This window comes from Mobula birostris, chromosome 5 (genome assembly GCF_030028105.1).
Source record: "Mobula birostris isolate sMobBir1 chromosome 5, sMobBir1.hap1, whole genome shotgun sequence".
NCBI lineage: Eukaryota > Metazoa > Chordata > Chondrichthyes > Myliobatiformes > Myliobatidae > Mobula > Mobula birostris.
Genome location: NC_092374.1, coordinates 41,506,059 through 41,530,569, shown reverse-complemented (window position 1 = coordinate 41,530,569; position 24,511 = coordinate 41,506,059). Strand labels below are relative to the sequence as shown.

Genomic DNA, 24,511 nt, shown 5'->3' with positions numbered 1-24,511 from the left:
CTTGGTATCACCAATGTACAGGAAACCACAATGAGAGACTGAAATGTGGTAGGTGTTGAGAGAAGACGCATGTGAACCTTTGCCTCACCTGGAAAGTCTGTTTAAGTCTGAAGGAGGAGGTGTAAGAATGAGTGCTACATTTATTGTAAGGGCAGTAGAAAGTGCCAAGGTAAGAGAGTGAGTGAGTGAGTGTGTGCACGCGCGCATGCGTGCATACGCACACGTATGGATGAGTGGACCAGGGAGTCATGAAAAAAGCGGTCCCTGTGGAAGGAAACAAGGGAAAGAGAGGAAAATCAGTGTGATATAGTTTCAAACCTGATTAGTAGTTGGATGGAACCAGTGGTTAAGAAACAGACTTTGTGGCAGGAAACAAAGATAATAGTATTGGTCTATCAGTAAAAGGAACTTTGTGCTCACCTACCAGTAGATGACAAACAAGCAGACCGGTGATTTGTAGAATGTGAAGAGTGATCAGAGATGGTCAGGAGTTAGGGTTGGAGAGTTGGATGCCATTACCATGCACTTGGTATTTTCTAATGCTCACATTCTATGAAAGTTTCTCATTACCTTCAACTTCCATTTTGAATTCATTTATTTATATTCCTTCCCCTTCAGTTGCCTTAAAAATGTCACTACATTAAAGGTGCTATATAGATGCAAGATTGTTATTTTATTTATTTAAAGTAGCAGGTTCCAAACCCTTTTTTATGCCATGGATCCCTACTATTGACAAGGGGTACGTGGACCCCGGGTTGAGAACCCCTGATTTAGGGATACAGCATGGTCAACAGACCATACCAACCCAATGAGCCCACACCCTCAGTTACTCCCACGTAACCAATTAACCTACTATCCCATATGTCTTTGGAACGTGGGTGGAATCCCACACAATCACGGGGAGAATCTACAAACTCCTTTCAGACAGTGGCAGGAATTGAACTCAGATCACTAGTGCTGTAATAGCGTAATGCTGAGTGCTATGCTACCATTCCGCAGTGCCTGTTGGCAATGTATAATTTTGTAAAAAAGAGCTTTGAACCAAAAAACTTGAAAAACTATTAGTAGAATAAAGAAACAAAGTTAAATACAATAAACTTATGAGATCAAAACTACAAGTATTTGTAAAAGATGCAATTTAAATAGACAGAGCAGACAAGTCTGAATGAAGATCTACATGTTATAGTCAAACTCTAGATGCCACAAAACAGATCACACAAAACTGATGAAAGGCCAAAACATTAACTGTTCCTTTCCCCTCAAACATCTCCAGGCCTGCTGATAAGTCCCAATACTTTTGATGTTTATTCCAATTAAAAAGGAAGTATTTTTAAACTTATTTCATTTTCAATTTTATTCCTGCAAAATTAGTCACAAATACTTCCCATCACACCATATACAAATAATTCTCAACAAATTAAATTTTTGGCTCCTTTGATATTACAGGCACTATAAAATGATATTTCAGTACAATTAATCCTTTGTGTAACTGTCAGAGGAAACAATGTATTTTTATTCTTTTTAACTACAAAAAAAGTCTTCCATAAAAATCAATTTTAAAGTTGTATTTGTTACTACTCATTACCCAACAAGATTAAACTGAAGCCACTCCAACACAGGGATTATTTGATCATTTGATTTAAGTAACTGAGAACCTGCAGCTGTAAATACTAAAATAAAAAGTGTGATTTTATTGAAAACTGCCCTATGCACTGTTCAGGGCTTTCGAATGGTCATGACCAACATCCCAAGTTAGAGTCACTCCCTTCCCCACTCCCAACATCCCTGAAAAAACGCCTTGGGAGCAGACCAACTGAACAAACATAATGGGCTGGAAGGTTCTGGTTGTAACCTGCTGGTCAAAGTCACTGCCCTCATACCCCAGACCCAGATGTACAGGCCTTGGAATCAGTTAGCCCTCAAGAAGCACACTGGTCATGCTGAAATATTCCTTGACACAGGCAATGCTGGAGTAGAGCTTCATCTCCAATTAAAACCTGGAGTAAACCTAATAGTTCTAAATCACTCATCATATGATGATAAATTTAAATATTATAATTGATATCAATATTTTAAAAGGTATGACATTAAAGCACTTAGAAATTATGAATTTGCAGCCCTTAGAACTTGACTGTAGCACCAGATCAACATGCATCTTTTACAAATATTTCTGCAGGCTACAAATCCCGATTCAAATGAATGTGGTCAATGATCCAACAACAGGTGATTGGGCTCATCTATTAGATACCACAGAGCACAGCAAAGGAAACAGTAAGAGCCATCACTCAGCAAAGTTTGGATGTAACGAAGATACTGGTCTGTAAGCCAATCTGCCTAAGCCCAGGACTGATTTCACCTCAAACACCTGAACATCAGAGGCTCATTTTAGGATTAGCAGCAATGGCCAGAGAGACTCAACCCAGCATCCTTCTCACAGATCCACAATGACATCCCTGGGAACTGCAGCCCATGTGGTTAACAACCAACTTTGCAAAGTGACAGAGAAGTAGCAGGAAGATTTCAGATTGATCGGTATCTTGGAAAATTGCTAAGCCCTGCCCATTCGAGTGATATCTTTTAAGAAATTCTTCCCAACTCTTTCTTATTTAAATAGCACTCATCCTGCTACAAGATAGAAGTTGTCTAAACTATATTGTAACCTTTATGAAAGCAACATGCAAAAAACACTCTACTCTGAATTTCACAGCAAACTGACACCCAAATCACACAAAGTCTTAACAGTACACAAAACAGCTGAGTTTATTTACCTGGGATTGCTTTGAGAAGCAAAGAGATGTTGAGAAAAACAGAAATGGAGCAATGAATACGCATTGTGACAAGAGCAACATTCCCAATAGGAAATCAAATTGATAAGTGTATACAACTCATTAATAACAAAACCTTTTGTTTTATGAAATCTTGGGCAAAAGCATTCAAATTGAAAAGGAAAATTAAAATATCAAAATAATTGGCCACCCAGCAAGAATGACATTTATTTTAGACAAAATAACTTTCTGCATTTTTGAATCTAACAACAAATTCCAGAGAAAGGCAGCTTCATTAATGAGTTGTTATTGAATTAGGAAAACAAATGGAAACCTGTCTATCCCTTAAGGTTGATATTTATTTCTCTTGACTGACTTAACAATCAGAACAATGGCTTTTAATGTGAGATCTGTTGTCCAGGCTAATATCAATGAATAGGAACAGAGTGATTATTCATAAAAAGAGGAAATGTAAAACTAAGCTCCATCTTTTCAGCATTTCCTCTGTATCCACATACACTTTTATTTATTGAGGTAAAGCACTGAATAGGCTCTTCCAGCTGCGCTACCCAGTAATCTCCCGATTTAACCCTATCCTAATCATGGGACAATTTACAATGACCAATTAACCTACCAACTGTACATATTTGGACTGTGGGAGGAAACTGAAGCACCCGGAGGAAACCCATGCAGTTACAGAGAGAACCCATCCATCAGGCTGTCTTACAGGCAGGCAGTGGTGGAAACTGAACCCAGGTCGCTGGTAATGTCATCACTACTAATATTTTTGGTGTCAAAATGGTTGTTGTGATGCGACTTGTGTGGCGGCATAGTGGGGAGTGCTTGTCACTCTCAATTTCAGCTTCCACTGCTGGCTAGCAGTCTTACCAAAAGGAGAGCTGAGTGTGTAAATCTCTCCCTGCCAGTACATAGCCAATCGAACAATAAGCCTTGTGCAGTGCCTCTTTGCTGGCGGCACACAGAAATTGAACTTATTTCGGACTCAGGCTGAACTATAGAGGATGGGGAGGAGGTCTGGCCCTGCACACATAGCACACAGGCCCACCTGTGTGTGGAGACACGCTGGTGCTTGTGAACCAGATCCCCAGCTATGGGTAAATAGCCCCACTGCCTTGTGAGCAGCCTCGGGAGAGACGAAGGCTGTGGGAGTAAACCCAGACAGCAAATCTGGAGTGGAGCCCCTAAGGCGGCTGGACATTATTGAACATCCTTCCAGCAGCTCCTGCAGCCAAGCTGGTGTCAAAGGTATTGCTTCATAAGCTTTCCTTTGGACTACACTGGTGAGGCTGAGAGGGGGATCTTGACGACTAGGCATTTCAAAATCTCCATACCTTCCACCCAAGCTTATGATGATGGTCATCATCAGCCAATGTCCTTCGAGACAGACAGATGCCACCCACCACTAATATTTCTTCTTGCAAGAGAATGCAACATGGAGAGCACTCCATCTGGACGCATAACGGTTTGGAATGCCAGCTGCTCAGCACGTGACCACAAGAAGTTGCAGAGTTGTGGACACAACTCAGCACATCCCCTCTATGAGTCCTGCTTATACTTTGTGCTGCCTCAGTAAAGCAGTCAGCATAATCAAAGACCCCATCCACCGTGAACATTCTCACTTCTTCCCTTTCCCATCGGGCAAAGGATACAAAAGCCTGAATGCACGTACCACCAGGCTCAAGGACAGGTTCCACCCCACTGTTATCAGACTCCTGAACTGACCTCTTATACATTAAGGTGGACTCTTGACTTCCCAATCTACCTCGTTATGATCTTGCACTTTATTGTTTACCTGTAGCTTTTACACTTCATTCTGCAAGGCTGTTTTACCTTGTTCTACCTCAATGTACTGTGTAATGATATTGATCAGTATGAACAGGATACAAGACAAACTTTTCACTGTATCTCGGTAGACGCGACAATAATAAACCAATACCAATTGACTATTGTCGTTTTTTGTGTGCTAAGTTTTAAACTAATGTATTCTTCTGCAATTCCTTTCATTATCAGGTTTAATATCATCAGCATATGTCATGAAATTTGTTAACTTAGCGGCAGCAGTACAATGCTATATGATAAATTTTCTGTTTGGGTCTCTAAAATCTGTGATCCAAAAGAAATGAATTCAAAAAGCGATAGAATATAACATAATACTATTGACCCCGAGTTCCAGCAATTTGAAATTAAAACATCTAACTAGGCAGGGTACGACAGCTCTTGTAGTCCTGGTTTCCCAGTACTGGAAGTGTAATAACACAAATCTGAGCTATCACACTTCCTATGTGCTGGTCTGTGAGCACCATGTTAAGCATACAGCCAGCACTTCATTGCAGTATTGCACTTTATTACTTTGTGGATGTGGAACAATTAAATACACAACCACCAAGATACTAATGCATAGCACACTTGTGGATCACAGGATCTCACTTGCAGCCTGCCTAGAATACCCCTCCAAGTGATGCCACGTGCTAAGCTGTACTCTTCTGGAAAACATATCTTAATGTGTTGAGAAGAGCACAGCCTAGCACGTGTCATAACTGCGGATCACACACTCCGTGGTACACTTGCTGTAAGTTGTGGTGCATCAATGGAACAGACACAAATGTTACTCAATCTTTATCTTTACTTACTTGGCAACTGACTGGATCACCTTTGAGGAGGTATCCTTGATGTTTGTCAGGAACCGTTCCGTGCCACCTTTGAGGATATCAAACAACCCTCCAGGATGCGGTACATCATTGTCAACACCTAAGGAATATATGAACAATTAATCCATCAGGATTCAGTCTTCATTACCCTGTACCTTCCATTCTTATTCACCACAAATTAAATAATACATTTTTTGATTATTTTATTTCAAACCAGTATAATTTCAAACCTGCACTGCATGATTAACACTACAATTTACTTCTCACATAGATTGAGTCTGAAGACTCACTGTACTTACAAAATGGTCATACTTTAAACTGTCTCCTCCTTACAACTGGAATCCAATGTCATTATTATTTACAAGTTCCAGTTTATTGTCATCTGACTGTACATATATTCAACCAAATGAAGCAATATCCCTCAGGACTACGATGCAATCACACGGCATATACCACACACAGCATATAAACCAAAATATTATATTATTTGAAGCTGATATACAGTCTGCCAGTCCTAGCCTTGATGGTTCTGGACCTCCTTCCAGACGGTGGTGGGTCAAAGAGATAGTAGGATAGGTGGTAGGGATCCTCAGCAATGCTTTAGGTTCTTTGTCTGCAATGCTCCCAGTAAATGTAGGAAGACCCCAGTAACCCTTTCATCAATTTTTCCTGTCCTCTGTAGGGTCTTGCAATCGGATGCCTTGCAGTTTCAGTACCACACAATGATGCGGCCAGACAGGATACTCTCAATTGTGCTCCTGTAGAAAGTTGTCAGAATGGGATTGGGTAGTTCCTCAGGAAGTGTAGATGGTCCAGTGCCCTCTTGACAAGTGAGAAGGTGATGTGGGCCCAGGTTGGATCATCTGTTATGTGCACACCAAAGAACTTTGAGGTGTTCACACTCTTCCACAGCAGAACCGTTGATGGGCAATGCAGAGAGGTCAACCAGAGCCTTCCTGAAGTTCACAATCATCTCTTTTGTTTTGTCCAAGTTGAGACCCAGGTTATTGTTCTCACACCATTTGACAAGACTCTCTGTGTGCCGACTCATCATTGTTGCTGATGAAACCAATTACTGCAATATCAGTGAACTTGATGATGGAGTTTGAGCCAACTCTGGCAGTGCAGTTGTGAGTCCAGCAGTGTGAACAGCAGTAGACTAAGCACACAACCTTGGGAGGGGCACCAGTACTCAGTGTGATGGAGCTTGAGATGTTGCAGGCCAACCCCGATTGACTGAGGTTTTTCCATCAAGAAGGCCAATATTCAGTTACAGAGAAGGGTGTTAAGTCCCAACGAGGACAGTTTATCCACCAGCTTCTGAGGGATGATCATGTTCAATGCTGGACTAAGGTTGATTAACAACATCCTGGCATACAAGACTTCATTTTCTAGGGTGGAGTGGAAGGTCAAGGCAATGGCATCATCAGTGGACTGGCTTGAACAGTATGTGAACTGGAAAGTGTCCGATCTAGCTGGAAGGTGGGATTTTATACGACCCATTACCAGCTACCCAAAGAACTTCATGCCCGTTGAAGTCAATGCCACTGGGGTGATCATTTAGATTAGTTACCATTGCTGTTTTGGGCACTGGAATGATTATGGCTGCCTTGAAGCCTGCAGTGACAGTGGACCGTTTCAGAGAGATATTCAAGATGTCCACACAGTCCCTCAGCACAGATCAGGTATGTTGTCCAGCTGCAGCTTTACGTGGGTTCACCCTGGCTAGGTTCCTCCTCATCTCAGCTGTGGCTAGACAGCATGCCTGTTCCTCAGGAAAAGAGGAGTCTTTCCTCAATGTCGCATCATTCAATTGGTCCATTCATGCATACAAAGCACTCAGCCTTTCTGGAAGGGAGGCACTGCTATCATTGATGAGCAGGGCGGTCTTGTAATTGGTTACAGTTTGCATACCTTGCCACACGCGCCTTGTAGCCCTGGTGTCACAGAGGTGTTTGTGGATTTTCTGTGCATACTCATGTTTTGTCTTCCTGTTGAATGGGAGAGCACATATTTTGTTATCTTTAGAGTCGTCCCCAATCTGAAGGCAATATCTCGATTCCTCAGCAGTGCACAAACCTCTGCAGTCAGCCATGGTTTCTGGCTTGCCCTGGCAGTGTAGTGTTTAATCACAGTAACGTCCTCAGTGCATTTTCCTATGCAGCCAATCCCGCACATTCATCAACATTGACATGATAATCATAGGTAGCCACTGTCTGAATATGCTTCAGTCCGTGTTTTTGAAGCAGTCCTGTAGTGCTGAGGTGGCACCTTCTGGCCGGGTCCTGATCTCCCTATGAATTGGTTTGACTCGTTTAACTGCTGGTCTGTATGTAGGGTTAGCAAAATGGATATTTGGTCTGCATATCCAAGGTAAGGGCAGGGGATAGCCTCGTAGGCTCCACGAAATTTGATATAAACCAGGTCTAATATATCCTCTTCTCAGTGCAAAGTTGACATGCTGGTACACTTTGGCAGGACTGTTTTTAGGTTGGCATGATTGAAGACACCAGCAACAATGAAGGTGAATGGCTTTGACAATGCAAATTGTGCAGTAGAGCTCCCGCAGCACTTCCTCAGCATGCGGATGGCGGGGGGATATAAACAGCAATAACAACAATGGCAGTGAACTCGGTAATCACTTCATTAAAAATTCTATCTGTAATAAGCAGTGGCCGAATACTACTGAGGCATTCACACACCACCTCTTATTGATGTAGACACGTATACAGTCGGCCCTCCGTATCCGCGGGTTCCACACCCGCAGATTCAACCAACCACGGATTGAAAATATTCGAAAAAAAAATTCCAGAAAGTTCCAAAGAGCAAAACTTGAATTTGCTGCGCACCGAACACTACACTGAATCCACACGAATGAAGTGATGTGTAGGCATACCCTGCTGTAGCCTCCCGCCATTTCACAGATCCTCAGTCTCTCTCCAGCACTCGTTGTTTGAGCATTGTTCACCTCACGTCTCGTTCGTTCACTACTTGTGTTGTGAGCGAGAGGAAGTAGTTTAAGACTAGTAAGGGATGGCTGGCTAGCTGTGTAAAGCGCTACGTCCTCAAGAACTTAAAGATCACCGGGGAATCGGCATCGGCTAATGCCGAGGCAGCATCAGCGCTCCCAGAAGAGCTACGATGGTTGTGTCTGTACTGAACAGACTTTTTTCTTGTCACTATTCCCTAAACAATACAGTACAACAACTACTTACATAGCATTTACATAATTTTGGGTATTATAAGTAATCTAGAGATGATTTAAAGTATACTGGAGGATGTGCGTAGGTTATATGCAAATACTACGCCATTTTATATAAGGGACGAGCATCTGCGGATTTTGGCATCCGCGGGGGGTCCTGAAATCAATCCCCCGCGGATAACAAGGGACGAATGTACCACTTCCATGGGTCTTGCCGGAGCGCGTAGCATTTTTGTCATCCAGAAAGGAGATTAGATCTTCTAGCTGGATGGCAGTGTCTGGAATGGTGTCTTGAAGCCATATTTCTGTCAGGATGAGTGTACAACAGTCCCTCATCTCTTGCTGGTTCAGATGCAGATGCATGCAATCCAGTTTATTTTCCAGTGACTGACATTAGCAGACAGAATTGACAGAAGCGTGGGCCTGCAGGATCCGCTTCGAGTCTCACCTTAACACTGGTGCACCTACCACACTTCTGCATTTGAGGACACTGCTTCCAACAGCTGCTTTCCTGAGCAGCTATAGTAAACTGCAGAATGGAGTGTGAACTCGCTCCTGCTATCCACTCACTAACAAGGTAGACTTACAGATTTTACTGTTCTTTATGTTCTGCAGTGTTTTTCAGTCATAGAAAAGACAAATAGGACAAGAAATTTCACTACTGATTGGAGCCCGAGTGGCCGCCGTAGCCTTGCGTGCCACCATCTTATGATGTAGAAAAAACGAGTACAAACAACTACGAGGGTATTTTTGTAAAGCAAATTTGACTAGAAATATTTCAACTAGACCTTGCTGCCTCAGTAAAGCAGATAGCATAATGAAAGATCCCACTCAATCTCAACATCCTCTCTTCTCCCGCCTCCCATCAGTCGGAAGATACAAAATCTAGAAAGCACATACCACAGCTGGATAAATGTCAACATGATATATAACGGGGTCATATCAAGCAACAGTTTTGTTGGGCTTCCTCCTTACTGCCGCACACTAATGTATGTCACTGAAGCAGTAGCTCACCAAACTCAAGCACCCAAGGAAATGATGTGGATCCGTTAACTTACAGGTTAAAATAGAAGAAATTCTTCATGACTGACAGACACATCCAAATTTATTTCAAACATCCATCTTCCCCACTCATCTACCCAAAATGAACTCAAAACCCAAGAAACTACGATGTCCAAACTAAATGGAATAAACTAAAATAATTGGACCTTGATAACTGGAACTGCCCAGAACCAGGGACCATCCCAACAAACCCAAGCCCAAAATACAAGTGCCAACAACAGTCGCAATAAACACCAAAGTATAATAGATATTGGAAGACGCAACAAGACAATGATCCAAAACATAAGAGTAAATCAACAACAGAATGGTTTAAAAAAAAGGAAATTTGTGTTCTGGAATGGCCAAGTCAGAGTCCAGACCTTAACCCAATTGACACGGCACAGCATGACCTGAAGAGGGCTGTTCATGCAAAGTATCCCAGAAATATTGATGAACTGAAATAGTTTTGTATGGAGGAATGGCCTAAAATTCCTCCTCGCCATTGTGCAAGTCTAATCAGCAGCTGTAGGATATATTTGGTGGAGGTTATTGCTAAAGGAGGCTCTACTAGTTTTTTTTTAAATACGAGGGTTCACATGCTTTTTCCAGCTTGGACTGTGAATGATTAAACAATGTGTTCAATAAAGACATGAGAAGTACAATTGCTTGTGTTATTAGTGTAGACAGATTATGTTTGTCTATTACTGTGACTTAGACGAAGATCAGACCACATTATATGGGTAATTAATGTAGAAAATCAGGTAATTGCAAAGGGTTCACAAACTTCTTCTTGCAATTGTATGTGGATTTTCATTCTATTGCTTCATAACTTTAAATGAAGTTAGGGATGCATCACGGAGCAATACAGCAAGATACAAGCCCTTCAGCTCAGTGAGTCTACTACGGAGCTAGTCCAATTACCTGCATTTGGCCCATACTCCTCTAAACTCATAATTATTATCACTGACATAAGTTGCAAAAGTTGTTGTTTTGTGCCAGCAGTACAGAACAGGACATAAAAATTACCTAAAAAGATAAATAGTGCAAAAGAGGAACATTAAGGCCGTGCTCATGGATTCATGGATTGTTCAGGAATCAGATGGTGGAGGGGAAGAAACTATGCCTAAAACATTTGAGCGTGTCTTCAGGCCCCTTTATCTTTTCCCCACTGTAGTAATGAGAAGACAGCATTTTTTGGGTGGGTGATGAATCCTACCTTCCATGAACCTATCCAAGTGCTTCTCAAATGATACTATTGTACCTGTCTCAATCAGTTCCTCTAGCAGCTTGTTCCATATACTCACTAGCATCCGTGTGATAAAAATGCCCCTCAGGTCCATGTTAAATCTTTCTCTCCTCTCTTCTTTGAAAACACTGTTACCATTTACCTTATCTATGCTTCTCATATTCTTAAATACATCTATAAGGGCCCCCTCATTCTTATCTCAGAGACACCTTCTCATAAGAGATCATTCTGATTGAAAATACAGCATCTCATCATAATTCCAGGCACACATGAATTGAGCATAAGTAGAGCACCTCATTCTCTGCCTTGTATGTTTCAAGTGGCACAGCTTGAAACAGCTCCAGCTTCTGGCTCCAACACTGCACTCAGGTCTCAGATGTTGTCTGTGTGGAATCTGAATATTCTCCTGTGATTGAATGAGTTTTTTGCCACATCAAAAGGACATGCTGGTAGGCTAATTGCCTCTAACATAATCAGGCCACTGTGGTAAGATGAAACAGAATTAGAGATCTTTCTGATGCAATAGCTATAAACTGACTGAATAGGTTGACAAGATGGCTGACTTCAGTTCATTTTTGACTCTGGTTACACAGGTATGCCTGTCCGAGGAGATTTATGGGAAAACATACCGTGATTTCAGTAAATTGCATAGCAGGGGTCTTGCCTTATATGGAGTTGATATTCACTTTAAGGGGAGATAGGGGACACCCTCAACAATGTAACAGTAAGGTTTATTCAGGGGATCTTTGGAGCTTCTCTGTGGGCTAGATCACAACCAGTGCCTAGTGACTTTCATACCCCTTCACGTCTTTAAGTATTGGGGATCCCTGGGGGCTAAAGATCGAGTGGTTAAGAATATATAAGCAGTGCTCCTAATTGTTAATTGCTGGTAAGTATTACTATGAATCACATGCTTGATTTATTAATGGAGAATCAAATAAAGAGGTCTTGAGTTTTGTTCTTTTAATTGAATTAAGACAAGATTTGTAGCTGTAGTTATAAGGTGAATTAAATCTATAGTTAAACAAAGTTACTTGAGTTACTAATTTTCTTGTTCTTTTAGTTAAGAGCTAAATAAAGTTACTTAATCAAACTATTCGCGCAGTTGTGTCTCAGTTGCTTGAGAAGAATCGAAAGAAACCCTGAGCTCTGTTTGAGACAGGCACCGAAAGAGAATGGGTCACAGGGGAAATAAGCAGTGGAGTTAAACCTCCTCTATTGTCAAGATGAAGCCACACTCAGGCTGGAGGAACACCACCTTATATTCCATCTGGGTAGCCTCCAACCTGATGGCATGAACATTGATTCCTCTAACTTCCGTTAATGCCCCTCCTCCCCTTCTTACCCCATCCCTTATTTTTATTCCCCCCCACCTTTTTATCCTTCTCTCTCTCTCTCTCTCTGCCCTTCTCACAATCACTCCTTGCCTGCTCTCCATCTTCCTCTGGGCTCCCTTCCCCTTTCTTTCTCCCTAGGCCTCCTGTCTCATGATCCTCCTGCTTCTCCAACCCTGTATTCCTTTTGCCAACCAACTTTCCAGCTCTTAGCTTCTTCCCTCCCCCTCCTGACTTCTCCTATCATTTCAGATCTCCCCCTCCCACTTTCAAATCTCTTACCATCTTTTCTTTCAATTAGTCCTGACAAAGGGTCTCGGCCCGAAACGTCAACTGTACTTCTTCCTATAGATGCTGCCTGGCCTGCTGCGTTCACCAGCATTTTGTATGTGTTAGTGGAATTAAACTGATGGGAATGTTCTAGAAGCTAGCAATGGACTCCATGAGCCAAATTGCCTCCTCTGCGTCATAACAGAATATAATTTGACATCATGAACACAGTTTTTCATTTCAGCTTATTTCTCTCGTCACTGCTGATATTAACCAGAAGAGTGATAGACAGATATGACACGGAAACAGGCCCTTCAGCACCGAGTCCATACTGACTATCAACCATGCATTCACATCGATTCTACATTAATCCTATTTCTTTTTTTATTCACACCACATTCTCATTATCTCTCCCCAGATTCTACCACTCACCTCCACATTAGGGGAAAACTTGCAGAGGCCAAATGACCTAGCCAATCAACACCTCTTTGGGATGTGGGAGAAAACCCATACGGTCAGAGAGAACTTGTAAACTCCACACAAACAGTACCCAAAAATCAGGATTGAACCCAAGTCTTTGTCACTTTGCCACCAGGCCACTCAAATGTTCTGTCTATAATGATCAATATAAAACTTTTCAACAATTTCTTTCAGAGCACCTTCCACAAGTAGTTAGATCATTGCATTTGTATCGTGCAAAGATAACCTCAGTTATTTGTTACTTAAAATTAATCTTTAAAAAATTGCTAAAAGGAATAAAATTGGACCTTCCTAAAATATCCAAAATAATATAATCTATGTGTGGGGTGTGGTGACATGGGCAAGGTGCTAAGCAAATTCTTTTCATCCGTATTCACCAAGGAGAAGGATGTAAAAGATAATAAATTCAGGGAGGCATGCATGGATAATCTGGAGCAAATCGGTATTGAGAAGGAGGTGGTACTGGGATTCACAGGGCTCATTAATCTTCAGAGGTGATGGGATCTATCCCAGGTTGTTATGGGAAGAGATAGCTGGTATCCTGACATGGATTTCTGGATCTTCATTAGCCACAGGTGGAAGATATCAAATGGTGCTCTTTTATTTAGGAAGAGCAGCAGAGATAAGCCAGCTAAATACAGGTCAATGAGTCTAAAATCAGTGGTAGGAAAGCTATTGGAAAAAGATCCTTAGTGATGGATTCATGAATATTTGGAAAAGTAGGGGCTGGCCAGAGATGGTCAGCATTGCTTTACGTGAGGGAAATTCTGTTGCACTAATTTGATCCAGTTTTATTGATGACATTGATGAAGGCAAGGCAGTAGACTGGTCCAGTAAAGATCAAAAGAAACTGGCTAATTAGATTTAAAACTGCCTGGTGTTAAGAGATGGAGGGTTGTGATAAAAGAGACTTTTCTGATACAAAGCTTCTGACCAGTGGTATTGGAAGATCGTTGTCTGAGAAATATGTTAATGATTTGGATTAGAACAGAGAATAATGTACATTTCCAATTGGCATAAAAAGCTGGTGGTGTTGTACATAGTAAGGAAAGTTATCTAAGGCTACAGTAAGATCTTGATCAAGTAGAAGGCATTGGCAGATAGAATTGAATACCAAAAATGCCAGGAATGTGTTTTGGGGAATCAGACAGGAACAGGAAAGGGCATAAAGAATAATTTGAACAGCACTCAGGAACGTTGATAACAGAGACCTCGAGGGTTCAAGTCCATGGTTCCCTTAATGTGGGAGCATAGGTCAATAAGGTGGTGAATGCAGCACGTGACATGATTGCTTCCGTAGGCTAGGGCAAAGAATATAAAAGTTGGGATATTATGTTGTAATTTCACAAAGCTCTGGTTAGGCTGTATCACCCGGGTATTGCATGCACTCTGATTACCAAACCACTGGGAGGATGTGGTCATGCTTGACAGGATGCAGAGGAGATTCACCAGGAAGTTGCCTGTATTGGAGAACTTTAGTTCTGGAGGTAGATTGGATAGGCTGTGCTTATTTTTTTCCTTGGAATGAAAGAGACTGAGGAGTGGCCTGGTAGGGGTATATAAAATTATATGAGGCATTGACAGAATCATTTGGTTGGGATAACAAAACCAAAAGGTACAAGGTTAAAGGAAAGAGTTTTAAAAGAACTTGAAGGGAAAGCTCTTGTTTAAAAACACAGAGATGTTTGTCAGCTGGAACACACGGGCAGAGGAAGTGGTGGAGTCAGAAACAATTGTTACGTTTCAGAGACATTTACCAGACACTTAAAAAGGCAAGGTACAGTAGAATAGAATCTGATTAATATCACTAGCATATGTCATGAAATTTGTAACATTGCAGCAGCAGTAAAATGTAATACATGATAAATACAGAAAAAAACTGAATTACTGTAATTAAATAGTTAAGTTATTTTTAAGTTAAAAATAAGTAGTGTAAAAACAGAAGTTTAAAAAAGTATTAGTGTTCATGGGATCAATGTCCATTTAGAAATTGGATGGTAGAGAGGAAGAAACTGGTCCTGAATTGCTGAGTTTGTGCCTTCAGGATCCTGTACATCCTTCCTGAGGGTAACAATGAGAAGAGGGCATGTCTTGGGTGGTGGGGATCCTTAATGATGGATGTCGCCTTCCTAAGGCACCACTCCTTGAAGATGTCTTGGATACTATGGAGGCTAGTACCCATGATGGAGCTGACTAACTTTACAACTTTCTGCAACTTACTTTTAATCCTGTGTAGTCGGCCCCCTCCCCCCAGACCAAACGGTGATGCAGCCAGTCAGAATACTCTCCACAGTACATTTATAGAACATAGAACATAGAATAGTACAGCACATTACAGGCCCTTCGGCCCACAATGTTGTGCTGACCCTCAAACCCTGCCTCCCATATAACCCCCCACCTTAAATTCCTCCATATACCTGTCTAGTAGTCTCTTAAACTTCACCAGTGCATCTGCCTCCACCACTGACTCAGGCAGTGCATTCCACACACCAACCATTCTCTGAGTAAAAAACCTTCCTCTAATATTCCCCCTTGAACTTCCCACCCCTTACCTTAAAGCCATGTTCTCTTGTATTGAGCAGTGGTGCCCTGGGGAAGAGGCACTGGCTATCCACTCGATCTATTCCTCTTATTATCTTGTACACCTCTATCATGTCTCCTCTCATCCTCCTTCTCTCCAAAGGGTAAAGCCCTAGCTCCCTTATTCTCTGATCATAATGCATACTCTCTAAACCAGGCAGCATCCTGGTAAATCTCCTCTGTACCCTTTCCAACGCTTCCACATCCTTCCTATAGTGAGGTGACTAGAACTGGACATAGTACTCCAATTGTGGCCTAACCAGAGTTTTATAGAGCTGCGTCATTACATTGCGACTCTTAAACTCTATCCCTCGACTTATGAAAGCTAACACCCATAAGCTTTCTTAACTACCCTATCTACCTGTGAGGCAACTTTCAGGGATCTGTGGACATGTATCCCCAGATCCCTCTGCTCCTCCACACTACCAAGAATCTTGCCAGCGGTTTTCAAGTGTTTTAGGTGACAAACCAAATCTCCTCCTCAAACTCCTAATGAAATATAGCCTCTGTCTTGCCTTCTTTATAGCTCCATCAATATGTTGCATCCAAGTTGGTTCCTTGGAGATCTTGACACCCAGAAACCTGAAATGGCTCTCTCTCTCCACTTCTGATTCCTCTATGAGGATTGGTCTCTGTTCCCTCATCCTATCCTTTTGGAAGTCCACAATCAACTCTTCGATCTCACTAACAGTGAGTGCAAGGTTATTGTTACAACATCACTCAACTTGCTGGTATATCTCGCTCCAGTACGATAGAATTAGGATTAGAATAGGATCCTAATACAGGCAAATGAGATTACTGTAGTGTAGACGAGCAAAAAGAAAAATCAGCATGGATGTTGTAGGATGAAGGCCGCACTGCTGTGCTGTACAACTCTGTGATAACCTCTGTGATCCTGGCTTTGATGATTTGACAGTCATCTCAAATTTAACAAGAATATATGCTCCAAGTAAGTTCTCTGGATGTGTTTTGTCATTGTAATTCTGCACATTCAAAAGAGAAACAAACCAGAGCCTGTCCTATATGCCAATATGTGAATTAATTAGCAACATAGAGCATGAGATAATCAAATATCAATCAAGCCACCACATCATCTGCAATTGTTTGTGACCCGATTTCAACATCAGCTTCCTGGCTATGATATAATTGTAGATACAAGATATAGCCCCAAGTCTAAATGATCTTGACAGCAGGATTTTAAACATCAAATCCTCTTTAGTAACAAGGTGAGAGATGCTGGTCACCAGTCAGAAAAAGCTGTGAACTTTAAACATGAATATGCATGCTTTTACAAAACCACATACTTCTAAGGTCTTGTTTTACCTCAGGAAGATTATTAATATTCTTTCCTGCTTTGCTTAAGAAACATGCTGCATACCTGCATTATGCATATTGTTTAGACTTCCTCCTGGCTTGTTCCAGTGTGGTTTTGAACCTGCTATTGCATTGTTAGTTACCCCTCCATTCTGTTCCAGGAGCTGTAAGAATTAATAACAATTACAATTAATTTTTATCAAATAAAATCATAGTACATTTATGAACAAACACAATACAAATAAAAGCAGAGCTTCCTAGACCCTGACTGCAATTGTATCAAGGTAAGCAGCACTCCACTTGAGACCAAAGAGGGCATTACAGAACTAGTACCACTCAAACCTCAGCTTAGCACCAACAGGCAGTTCTATTTTGGCTCTAGTGCAGCATGAGCAGCTGACTGCAGCTTACCTGCTTCACACTTACATTTCATATGTAAAAAATCAGCCTGACTTTTCAAATATAAGCAGCCTCAATTATATTAGGTGAAGTTGTATATTAATAAATTTTCATAAGACAATTTAAAATTTATCAACATCCTAAACTATAAAATAAATCTGAGTATCATAACCTAGAAAATTAATTCCAACAAAGTCTCTTCACTTAATCTATCCCTCTCCCTTTAGCTAATTGGACTCTACATTCCCCAAAAACTACAAGATATTACAATAAAAACCAACTCATCATTTACAGTTTCCGATCAGTCACCTTGCCCAATATGATCAGAGATTAATAAAAACCAATTCATCATTTACACAGTTTCTGATCAGTCACTTTGCCCTATATGATCAGAGATTAAAACATCAATGTATTACTTTAATAATTGAATTCTACTTTTGATAAAGTAGGATTGGACTTGGTACAAGACATTACTTTTCCCATGGCTTTCCAGTGGAAAAAAATAACTACTGTAAACAATCATACATAACTATATACCATATTCAAACATTTCAAATAGTTCTTTCTTATCGAGATTGCAGATGTAAGCAATGCCAACTTCTTCAACATGCGACCCACAGGAATTTATTTTAAAGATACTTATTTTCAATACTATTTATATCAAGATTAATGACATAATTTTGTGGATCAGAGAGCTCTTCAGGTTCAATACAAAAAAGAATTTTTCTAATAAGTAGGGAAAGGAGAGAGAATAAATGAAGAGAACAAATGCAAGAGAGGTATACAAACAAGAGAAAATCTGTAGATGCTGGAAATCCGAGCAACACACTCAAAATGCTGGAGGAACTCAGCAGGCCACACAGCATCTATGGAAAAGAGTAAACAGTCAACGTTTTAGGTCAAGACCCTTTGTCAGGACTGATGAAGGGTCTCGGCCCAAAACATTCACTGTTTACTCTTTTCCATTGATGTTGCCTGCCTTGCTGAGTTCCTCCAGCATTTTGTGTGTGTTGCAAGAGAGGTATTTCCACTCTGATGTAAATAGTGGGGGTGTCACCGGGTTTAGATAAACTGATATCCAAGAAAACATAAAGCTTCGCATCTTTTTACTGCAGTTTTCTTTGTCGAACTCTTACTCCTGAAAACAGATTAAAGACTAAAAATCAACTGTTCCAATTGAAATAATTTGATACAAAATAAACACTTTTTTAAACACTGTGCTAGAAGTCAACACAGATGATTGCATTTTACACAAATGATATAGAGGAGAAAGTCAAAGCAAGTTTTACTGAGCGTATTCACACTACAAACTTAAGTGGGAAATTTAGTTCAAAGAGACAAAATCTAGGTCATAAAGGGATAAAATAAGTTCAGAGAATCCAAAATAAAAAATAATGTAAATACTCAGGTCAGGCAACATCTGTAGTGAGAGAGATTAACATTTCAGTTTAATTACCTTTCATCACAACACCATAATTTCACACATACAGCATTAGCAATATTTTACTTTGCAAACAGATTAGGTGAGCGGCAAAAAGATTGTGGGTTGGAGTAGAATGTGAGAAATCGAGTTATTAATAGGAAAATTGTACCACAGAAAATCTTTTTGAAGGTATCTGAAAAAATGAGTATTAGGTAGGTTAAACTTTGCAGACAGTTGTTCAAAAGCAAAGCGATTATCTATGAAAAGATCTTCCAAACACCTAATGCCCTTTCTGTTACCAGGCACGGAATGTTAAGTCTTGCATAGGTCAGAAAAGATGGTTATGTAAAATAGGACTAGAGAGAGAGAAACCGTGCAGACCATAGTATTTTCTGAACAGAGTCCATATTCTCAGAGTATGTCTAATGAGAGGTTTAACAATTAGTTTAGGCAAATGACAAGGAAGTGCAGATCCAAGAAATGAGGAAATAAAGAAATCCTTATTGGAGTAAACTCCTTTGCCACCCATTTTGGGCAGTCAGACTGATTATAAAAGAAAGTCCAAATAGTAAGTCAACGTATATTGGCTGCCCAGTAATATAAGCAAAAATTAGGCAAGGCCATGCCACCTTCCCTTTTAGGTTTTTGAAGGTGAACTTTATTAAGTCTGGAGCATTTGCCCTTCCATAGATAGAATGAAATAATAGAATCTAATGAATCAAAAAAAGCTTTAGGAATAAAAATTGGTATAGATTGAAATAAGTATAAAATTTTGGAAGGATATACATTTGAACATTAATTTGACCTACCAGAGACATGGACAGGGGTGACCATAGTGCCAACCTCTGCTTTGTATGATTTAAAATATTAGTGAAATTTTCTCGAAAAAGACGCTTAAAATTCCTTGTTACTGTAATACCGAGGTAAGCAAATTGATAAATTACTACTTTAAAAGGGAGGTTATGAAGTTCTAATACTTGTGCTTCTCTGTTAATTGGGAAAAGTTCACTCTTACGTAAATTAAGTTTGTATCCGGAAAGCTGGCTAAATTTATTAAGAAGTGAAAACATTAGGGGTAAGGAGGTAGTCGGATTTGATATAAAAAGTAAAAGATCATCAGCATAAAGAGAAACTTAATGCTTAACACACCCCCCCCGCCAAATCCCCGTCAATTCAGCACAGCTACGAAACGCATTCGCCAATGGCTCTATGGCCAGATCAAAAAGTAAGGGACTTAAAGGGCACCCTGTGGCAATGAGTTCCTCTCATCCCTGTTATCAAGGGACAATCTTCTATTCTGAGGCTGTGCCCTCTGGTCTTGCACTACTCCACTATAGAAAACATACTCTGCACATCCACTCTATCTAATCCTTTCAATATTTGATAGGTTCAATAAGGTCCCCCTCATTCTTCTGATCTCCCAGTACACCATCAAATGCACTTCATACGTTAACCCTTTCATTCTCAAGATCATTCTTGTGATCCTCCTCTGGATCCTCTCCAAAACCAGCACATATTTCCTTAGATTAGGTGCCCAAAACTGCTCACAATACTCCAAGTGCGGTCTGATTAATGCTTTATAAATCCTCAGCATTACATCCTTGCTCTTACATTCTAGTCCACTCAAGCTAAGTGCTAACATTGCATTTGCCTTCCTTACACTAACTCAACCTCCAAGTTAATCTTTACGGAAACCTACATGGGTACTCCCAAGACCCTTTGCACCTCAGATTTTTGAATTTCCTCCTCTTTTAGAAAATAGTCTACACCGTTAATCTTTCTGCCGAAGTGCATGACCACACACTTTCCTGCACTATATTTCATCTGCCACTACTTTGCCTATTCTCCTAATCTGTATAACATACTTCATCAACAACAAAGGACAGGCATTTCTATCTTGGAGCAACAAGTAGTCTGCAGAAGAAATCAGTAGGTTAAGCAGCTTTCATGGGGGAAACAAGTTGTCAACCATTCCTTTCTGCATAGGTATGTTGCTACCCATACTGAATTCCTCCAGCAGGTTGTTTGTTGCTCCAGATTCCAGTATCTGCAGTCTCCTGCGCCTCCAGTTGTGCTTTGGAAGTGGTGCAATGCAGTTTACTAGATTCTGTTGTCGGATCTGTGGCAATGGGGAGGTGCTCAATGAGTAATGCTGATTTTATCTCAGCGTACCTGAAGCACAAGAGGTGTCTCCATTGAAACATGCAAGATTCCTAAAGCAAATTAATAAGGATGTTACCAAGAGACTGTTTTTCCCCCCACTCAGGAGAATTTAGACGGGGGGGGGGTACAAGGTCAAAGTACAAAGTGAGCCACTTAAGAGTGAGTCAAGAAATGTCTTTATTTGGACAGTTGTGAGGCATTGGAAGTTGCATCTTTGAAAATATTCAAGGCCAATATGGAGAAATGTTTGAATACTATGGGAATCAAAGGTTATAGGGAATGAGAATGGCCAGGAACACAGATCTGCAGAATCAGCAAAGGCCTTCCTGCATGATAGAGCTGCCTCCCAGGCTTGATCCTGGTTTAGATTATGCTATTCCCAGGAAACTCAATGTCCGAAGGCACAGAATGCTTTAGGAAATGAACTTCCTCTCTGTATGAATTCCCCATTCGTTTCTACATTGAGGAAAAATGAATAAATGACAGATTGTGAACAAAAAAAATCTGATATAGCCCTTACATATATAAAGCAAAATGGAATATTGCCAGAATTTTAAAGTACAGAAACAATCCCTTTCTATGATAAAAAAATTGTTAAATATGTTTCTAAAATACATTGGAGAAAAGAAAATGAACATTAACACAAGGGGCTCACTGACAGCCAACAGTTGTGAGCCATTAACTGTTTGGACAGCTTATCCTTGGACATCCATGCATGCTCAGCCTAATGTGGAAGTCCTTAATAAAGCCTGAGGTTAAGTGCCAGAGTAGAGGACCAGCAGTCAAGGAGAGAGGATAAACTTATACCAGGAAACAAGAAACAGTCTGCTCAAGGAACTTAGTGAGTTAAGCTGCATTTGTGGGAGGAAAGGAATTGGATATGCTTTGTGTTGAAACGCTGCATCAGGACTACATTTGTGTACACCTGCAATCCCCATATGCAGTAGATTCTGATTAATTGGGCCATGGAACAACACTTCAGCAACAAAAAAACAATCAAGAAAATAGCTTGGATACCCTTCATTTCTTTGGAAGAATATGCCGTTTAATTGGGACAGGAGCCTGCTGCCGAACATTCTCACTAACATCAGTCACATGCACTGTGCACCATTAAGACACTATCCTGTGCTTAGAGGGAACAGTTTTTAAATACCTGAGAACAAGGCATCTTGCTCCAGTCACATAACAGAATTGAGAAACACAATGGGGCACACAGATCATTGAACCAGACTCAAGTGAAAACAGTCAATAGTGCATACTGTGCACAGCTCAGTTTTAATCATTCCTGGCCAACAGACTGATAATACAGAAGAACCAGGAATTTGGTTTCATTGAGGTGTATTGTCACTACAATTTTATGGCAAGCCAGGATCAACATAGCCTGCCAGTGTAAATGTTGCTGCTTTTTTCTTTCCAAATGAATTTTGACATCAAAAAAGTAATCACAACAAATAAAATGATGCAATGCACTTATACTCCATTATTAATATTCTCATCAGCTTGTTTCTAAAGCAGGATGAGTCTCCAACTTACAACTTTTATAAAAGTTTCTTACTTCTGTAATTGGAGATTTCAGATTAATATTCCGGGCAGCAGCAATCTCCTGCAGCTGATTCACAACCTCAGTGATAGTCATTCGCTCTTTAGGATTTATCTTCATCATATTATCTATAGCAATAAACGGAAGAGAAAATAGGCAATCAATCTGTTATCTACAGTTTATCAACAGTATAATAATTTTTGGGGAAAAAAAACTAACATGGCAGATTGGGATGATCATTGTGTAGATGGTCGAGTTAACAGATTAAGCAACAAAAAGCACAAGAGAAACAAAAAATGCACAAAATTAGAAGCAACTCTTTTTGCTTAGATGTGGGATCAACTGGTTGTTGCATAATTGGCAGAAAGCAATAACCAATTCTCAAAGGCCCTAACCCTAACCTTATCCTTCGACGACATACTCATGACTTGGTTATTATCCAGTTTTGCAGATGATTGCATATTAGGAGGTATATCAAAATGTATGGAGGGGAAGAGCTAGTCACAAAGATGCAGAAAGAGGAAATCTATGGCACATGGAGGGAGAATGGGTTACCCAGTCTATATCCATTTTCTGAAAGACCAGAAGCTCAGAGACCATCACCAACACTAACCCAATGAAAAAGGCAGGTTATTCATGGTTAACAGGACATGTTAAAGATATGCAGCACAATGGGACAGCGAATAATGCTGCTGCCAAAGAGTTTCAGTGGTCTGATTTTAATTCTGACCTTCAATGCTGTCTGCATGGTTTGCACATTCTCCTTGTGATTGTGTTGGTTTTCTCTGAGTGCTCCGGTTTCCTCACAAATTCTGAAGATTTGTAGCTAGTTGACTGCTGTAAACTACCTCTAGTGCAGGACGGCAGGAGACCAGCAAGGAGTCAATGGGTACTCAATAGAGAACAATTTCTAAGGAAATCACTGGTGGAATGGGCTTGATGGAAATTGTCTGAGAGCTGACATAGATTCAATAGGTCAATGGTTTTCTTCTGCGTCAGAGGGAAATGTGTACAAAGTGGAAGAGGCTTAGAAATTTGTCAGGAATTTGGAGAAAAGGCAGGTAAGGAAGTTCAAGTATCACTATATCATGATCTGACGAAACAGCTCAAGGGACTAAATTACCCAGTCACCATCCTGTAGTTTCCATTGCATTATTTACTCCCAGAAAAGGACAAAAGTTCATGCAAGCTCCTGTCACTATGCGGTGTAGCATGAAAAAACGTTCAATCAGCAAACTTAGAGAATCCATTAACGTAAAGCAGCATAGTGTTATACACAATTATATAGTGATTCAGATTTTATTAAACACACTTTAGCTAAAAGTAAACCTAGTTAACTATGATACTTAGTTAACCTAAGTCTTATACCACACTGAAATAGTATAATAATATTGGTTCAATTAGCCCACATTTTCACATGATTTTGTAATCATGCAAAGCAAGTTCAGACAAGTTGTTACCTCCAAAATTATGTCCATATGTCAGATAATTCACTTCTTGAATATTGTACCACACCCAACAGAGCTCTGAAACTTCATCTGAAGTGTCAACAGTGTTAACACCTGCTGACATAGTCCAGCAACATTCCTGCTGCTGCTGCAAGTTTGCAACAGTAGTCACACTGGGCTTCTCAATGCCTCTCAATAATTAAATCAAATGGATTTCCAATGATTTAGTAGAAGTGGTCATACCGTTTTTTATCCGATCACATGCCTGCTCTTGCTACCCTTCCCACCTCTAAACCATTCTCCACAGATCTGTGGACCTTTCTCTCATCCTTTTGGTAACTGTGCCTCATCTTCCATGTGTATGCTGGCAACACTCAATTCATTCATTATCCATGTGCTGCCGTTTAGTCTGGTCTCAAGTGAATCATTATTTCTTTCAGGTTAACAAAGGGAATGTCTTCAGTCCCACAGCAAAAACTTTATCTGTCAATGATTTCCTCTCAAGCCACAGCACAGAACAGTCACTCCACAACGTTTACACTCAAGTAGAGGTCTCTTCATCTGGACTGTCTGCATAACCATAAATGTGAGATTCTATAGATGCTGGAAATCTTGAGCAACACACAAAATACTGGAG

At 40.5% G+C, this 24,511-nt stretch overlaps 1 protein-coding gene across 4 annotated transcripts in view; it reads right to left on the bottom strand.

Moving 5' to 3' along the window:
• Positions 1-24,511, bottom strand: part of gak (cyclin G associated kinase) — a 126,693-nt gene that overhangs the window by 71,983 nt on the left and 30,199 nt on the right. For all 4 annotated transcript variants that reach the window (XM_072257962.1, XM_072257964.1, XM_072257965.1 and 1 more), the window contains exons 9-11: positions 22,442-22,554; positions 16,966-17,065; positions 5,417-5,534 (exon numbers count right to left, since the gene is read on the bottom strand). In XM_072257962.1, coding sequence (XP_072114063.1) covers positions 5,417-5,534; positions 16,966-17,065; positions 22,442-22,554 — 331 coding nt within the window. The remainder of the gene's footprint in view (positions 1-5,416; positions 5,535-16,965; positions 17,066-22,441; positions 22,555-24,511) is intronic.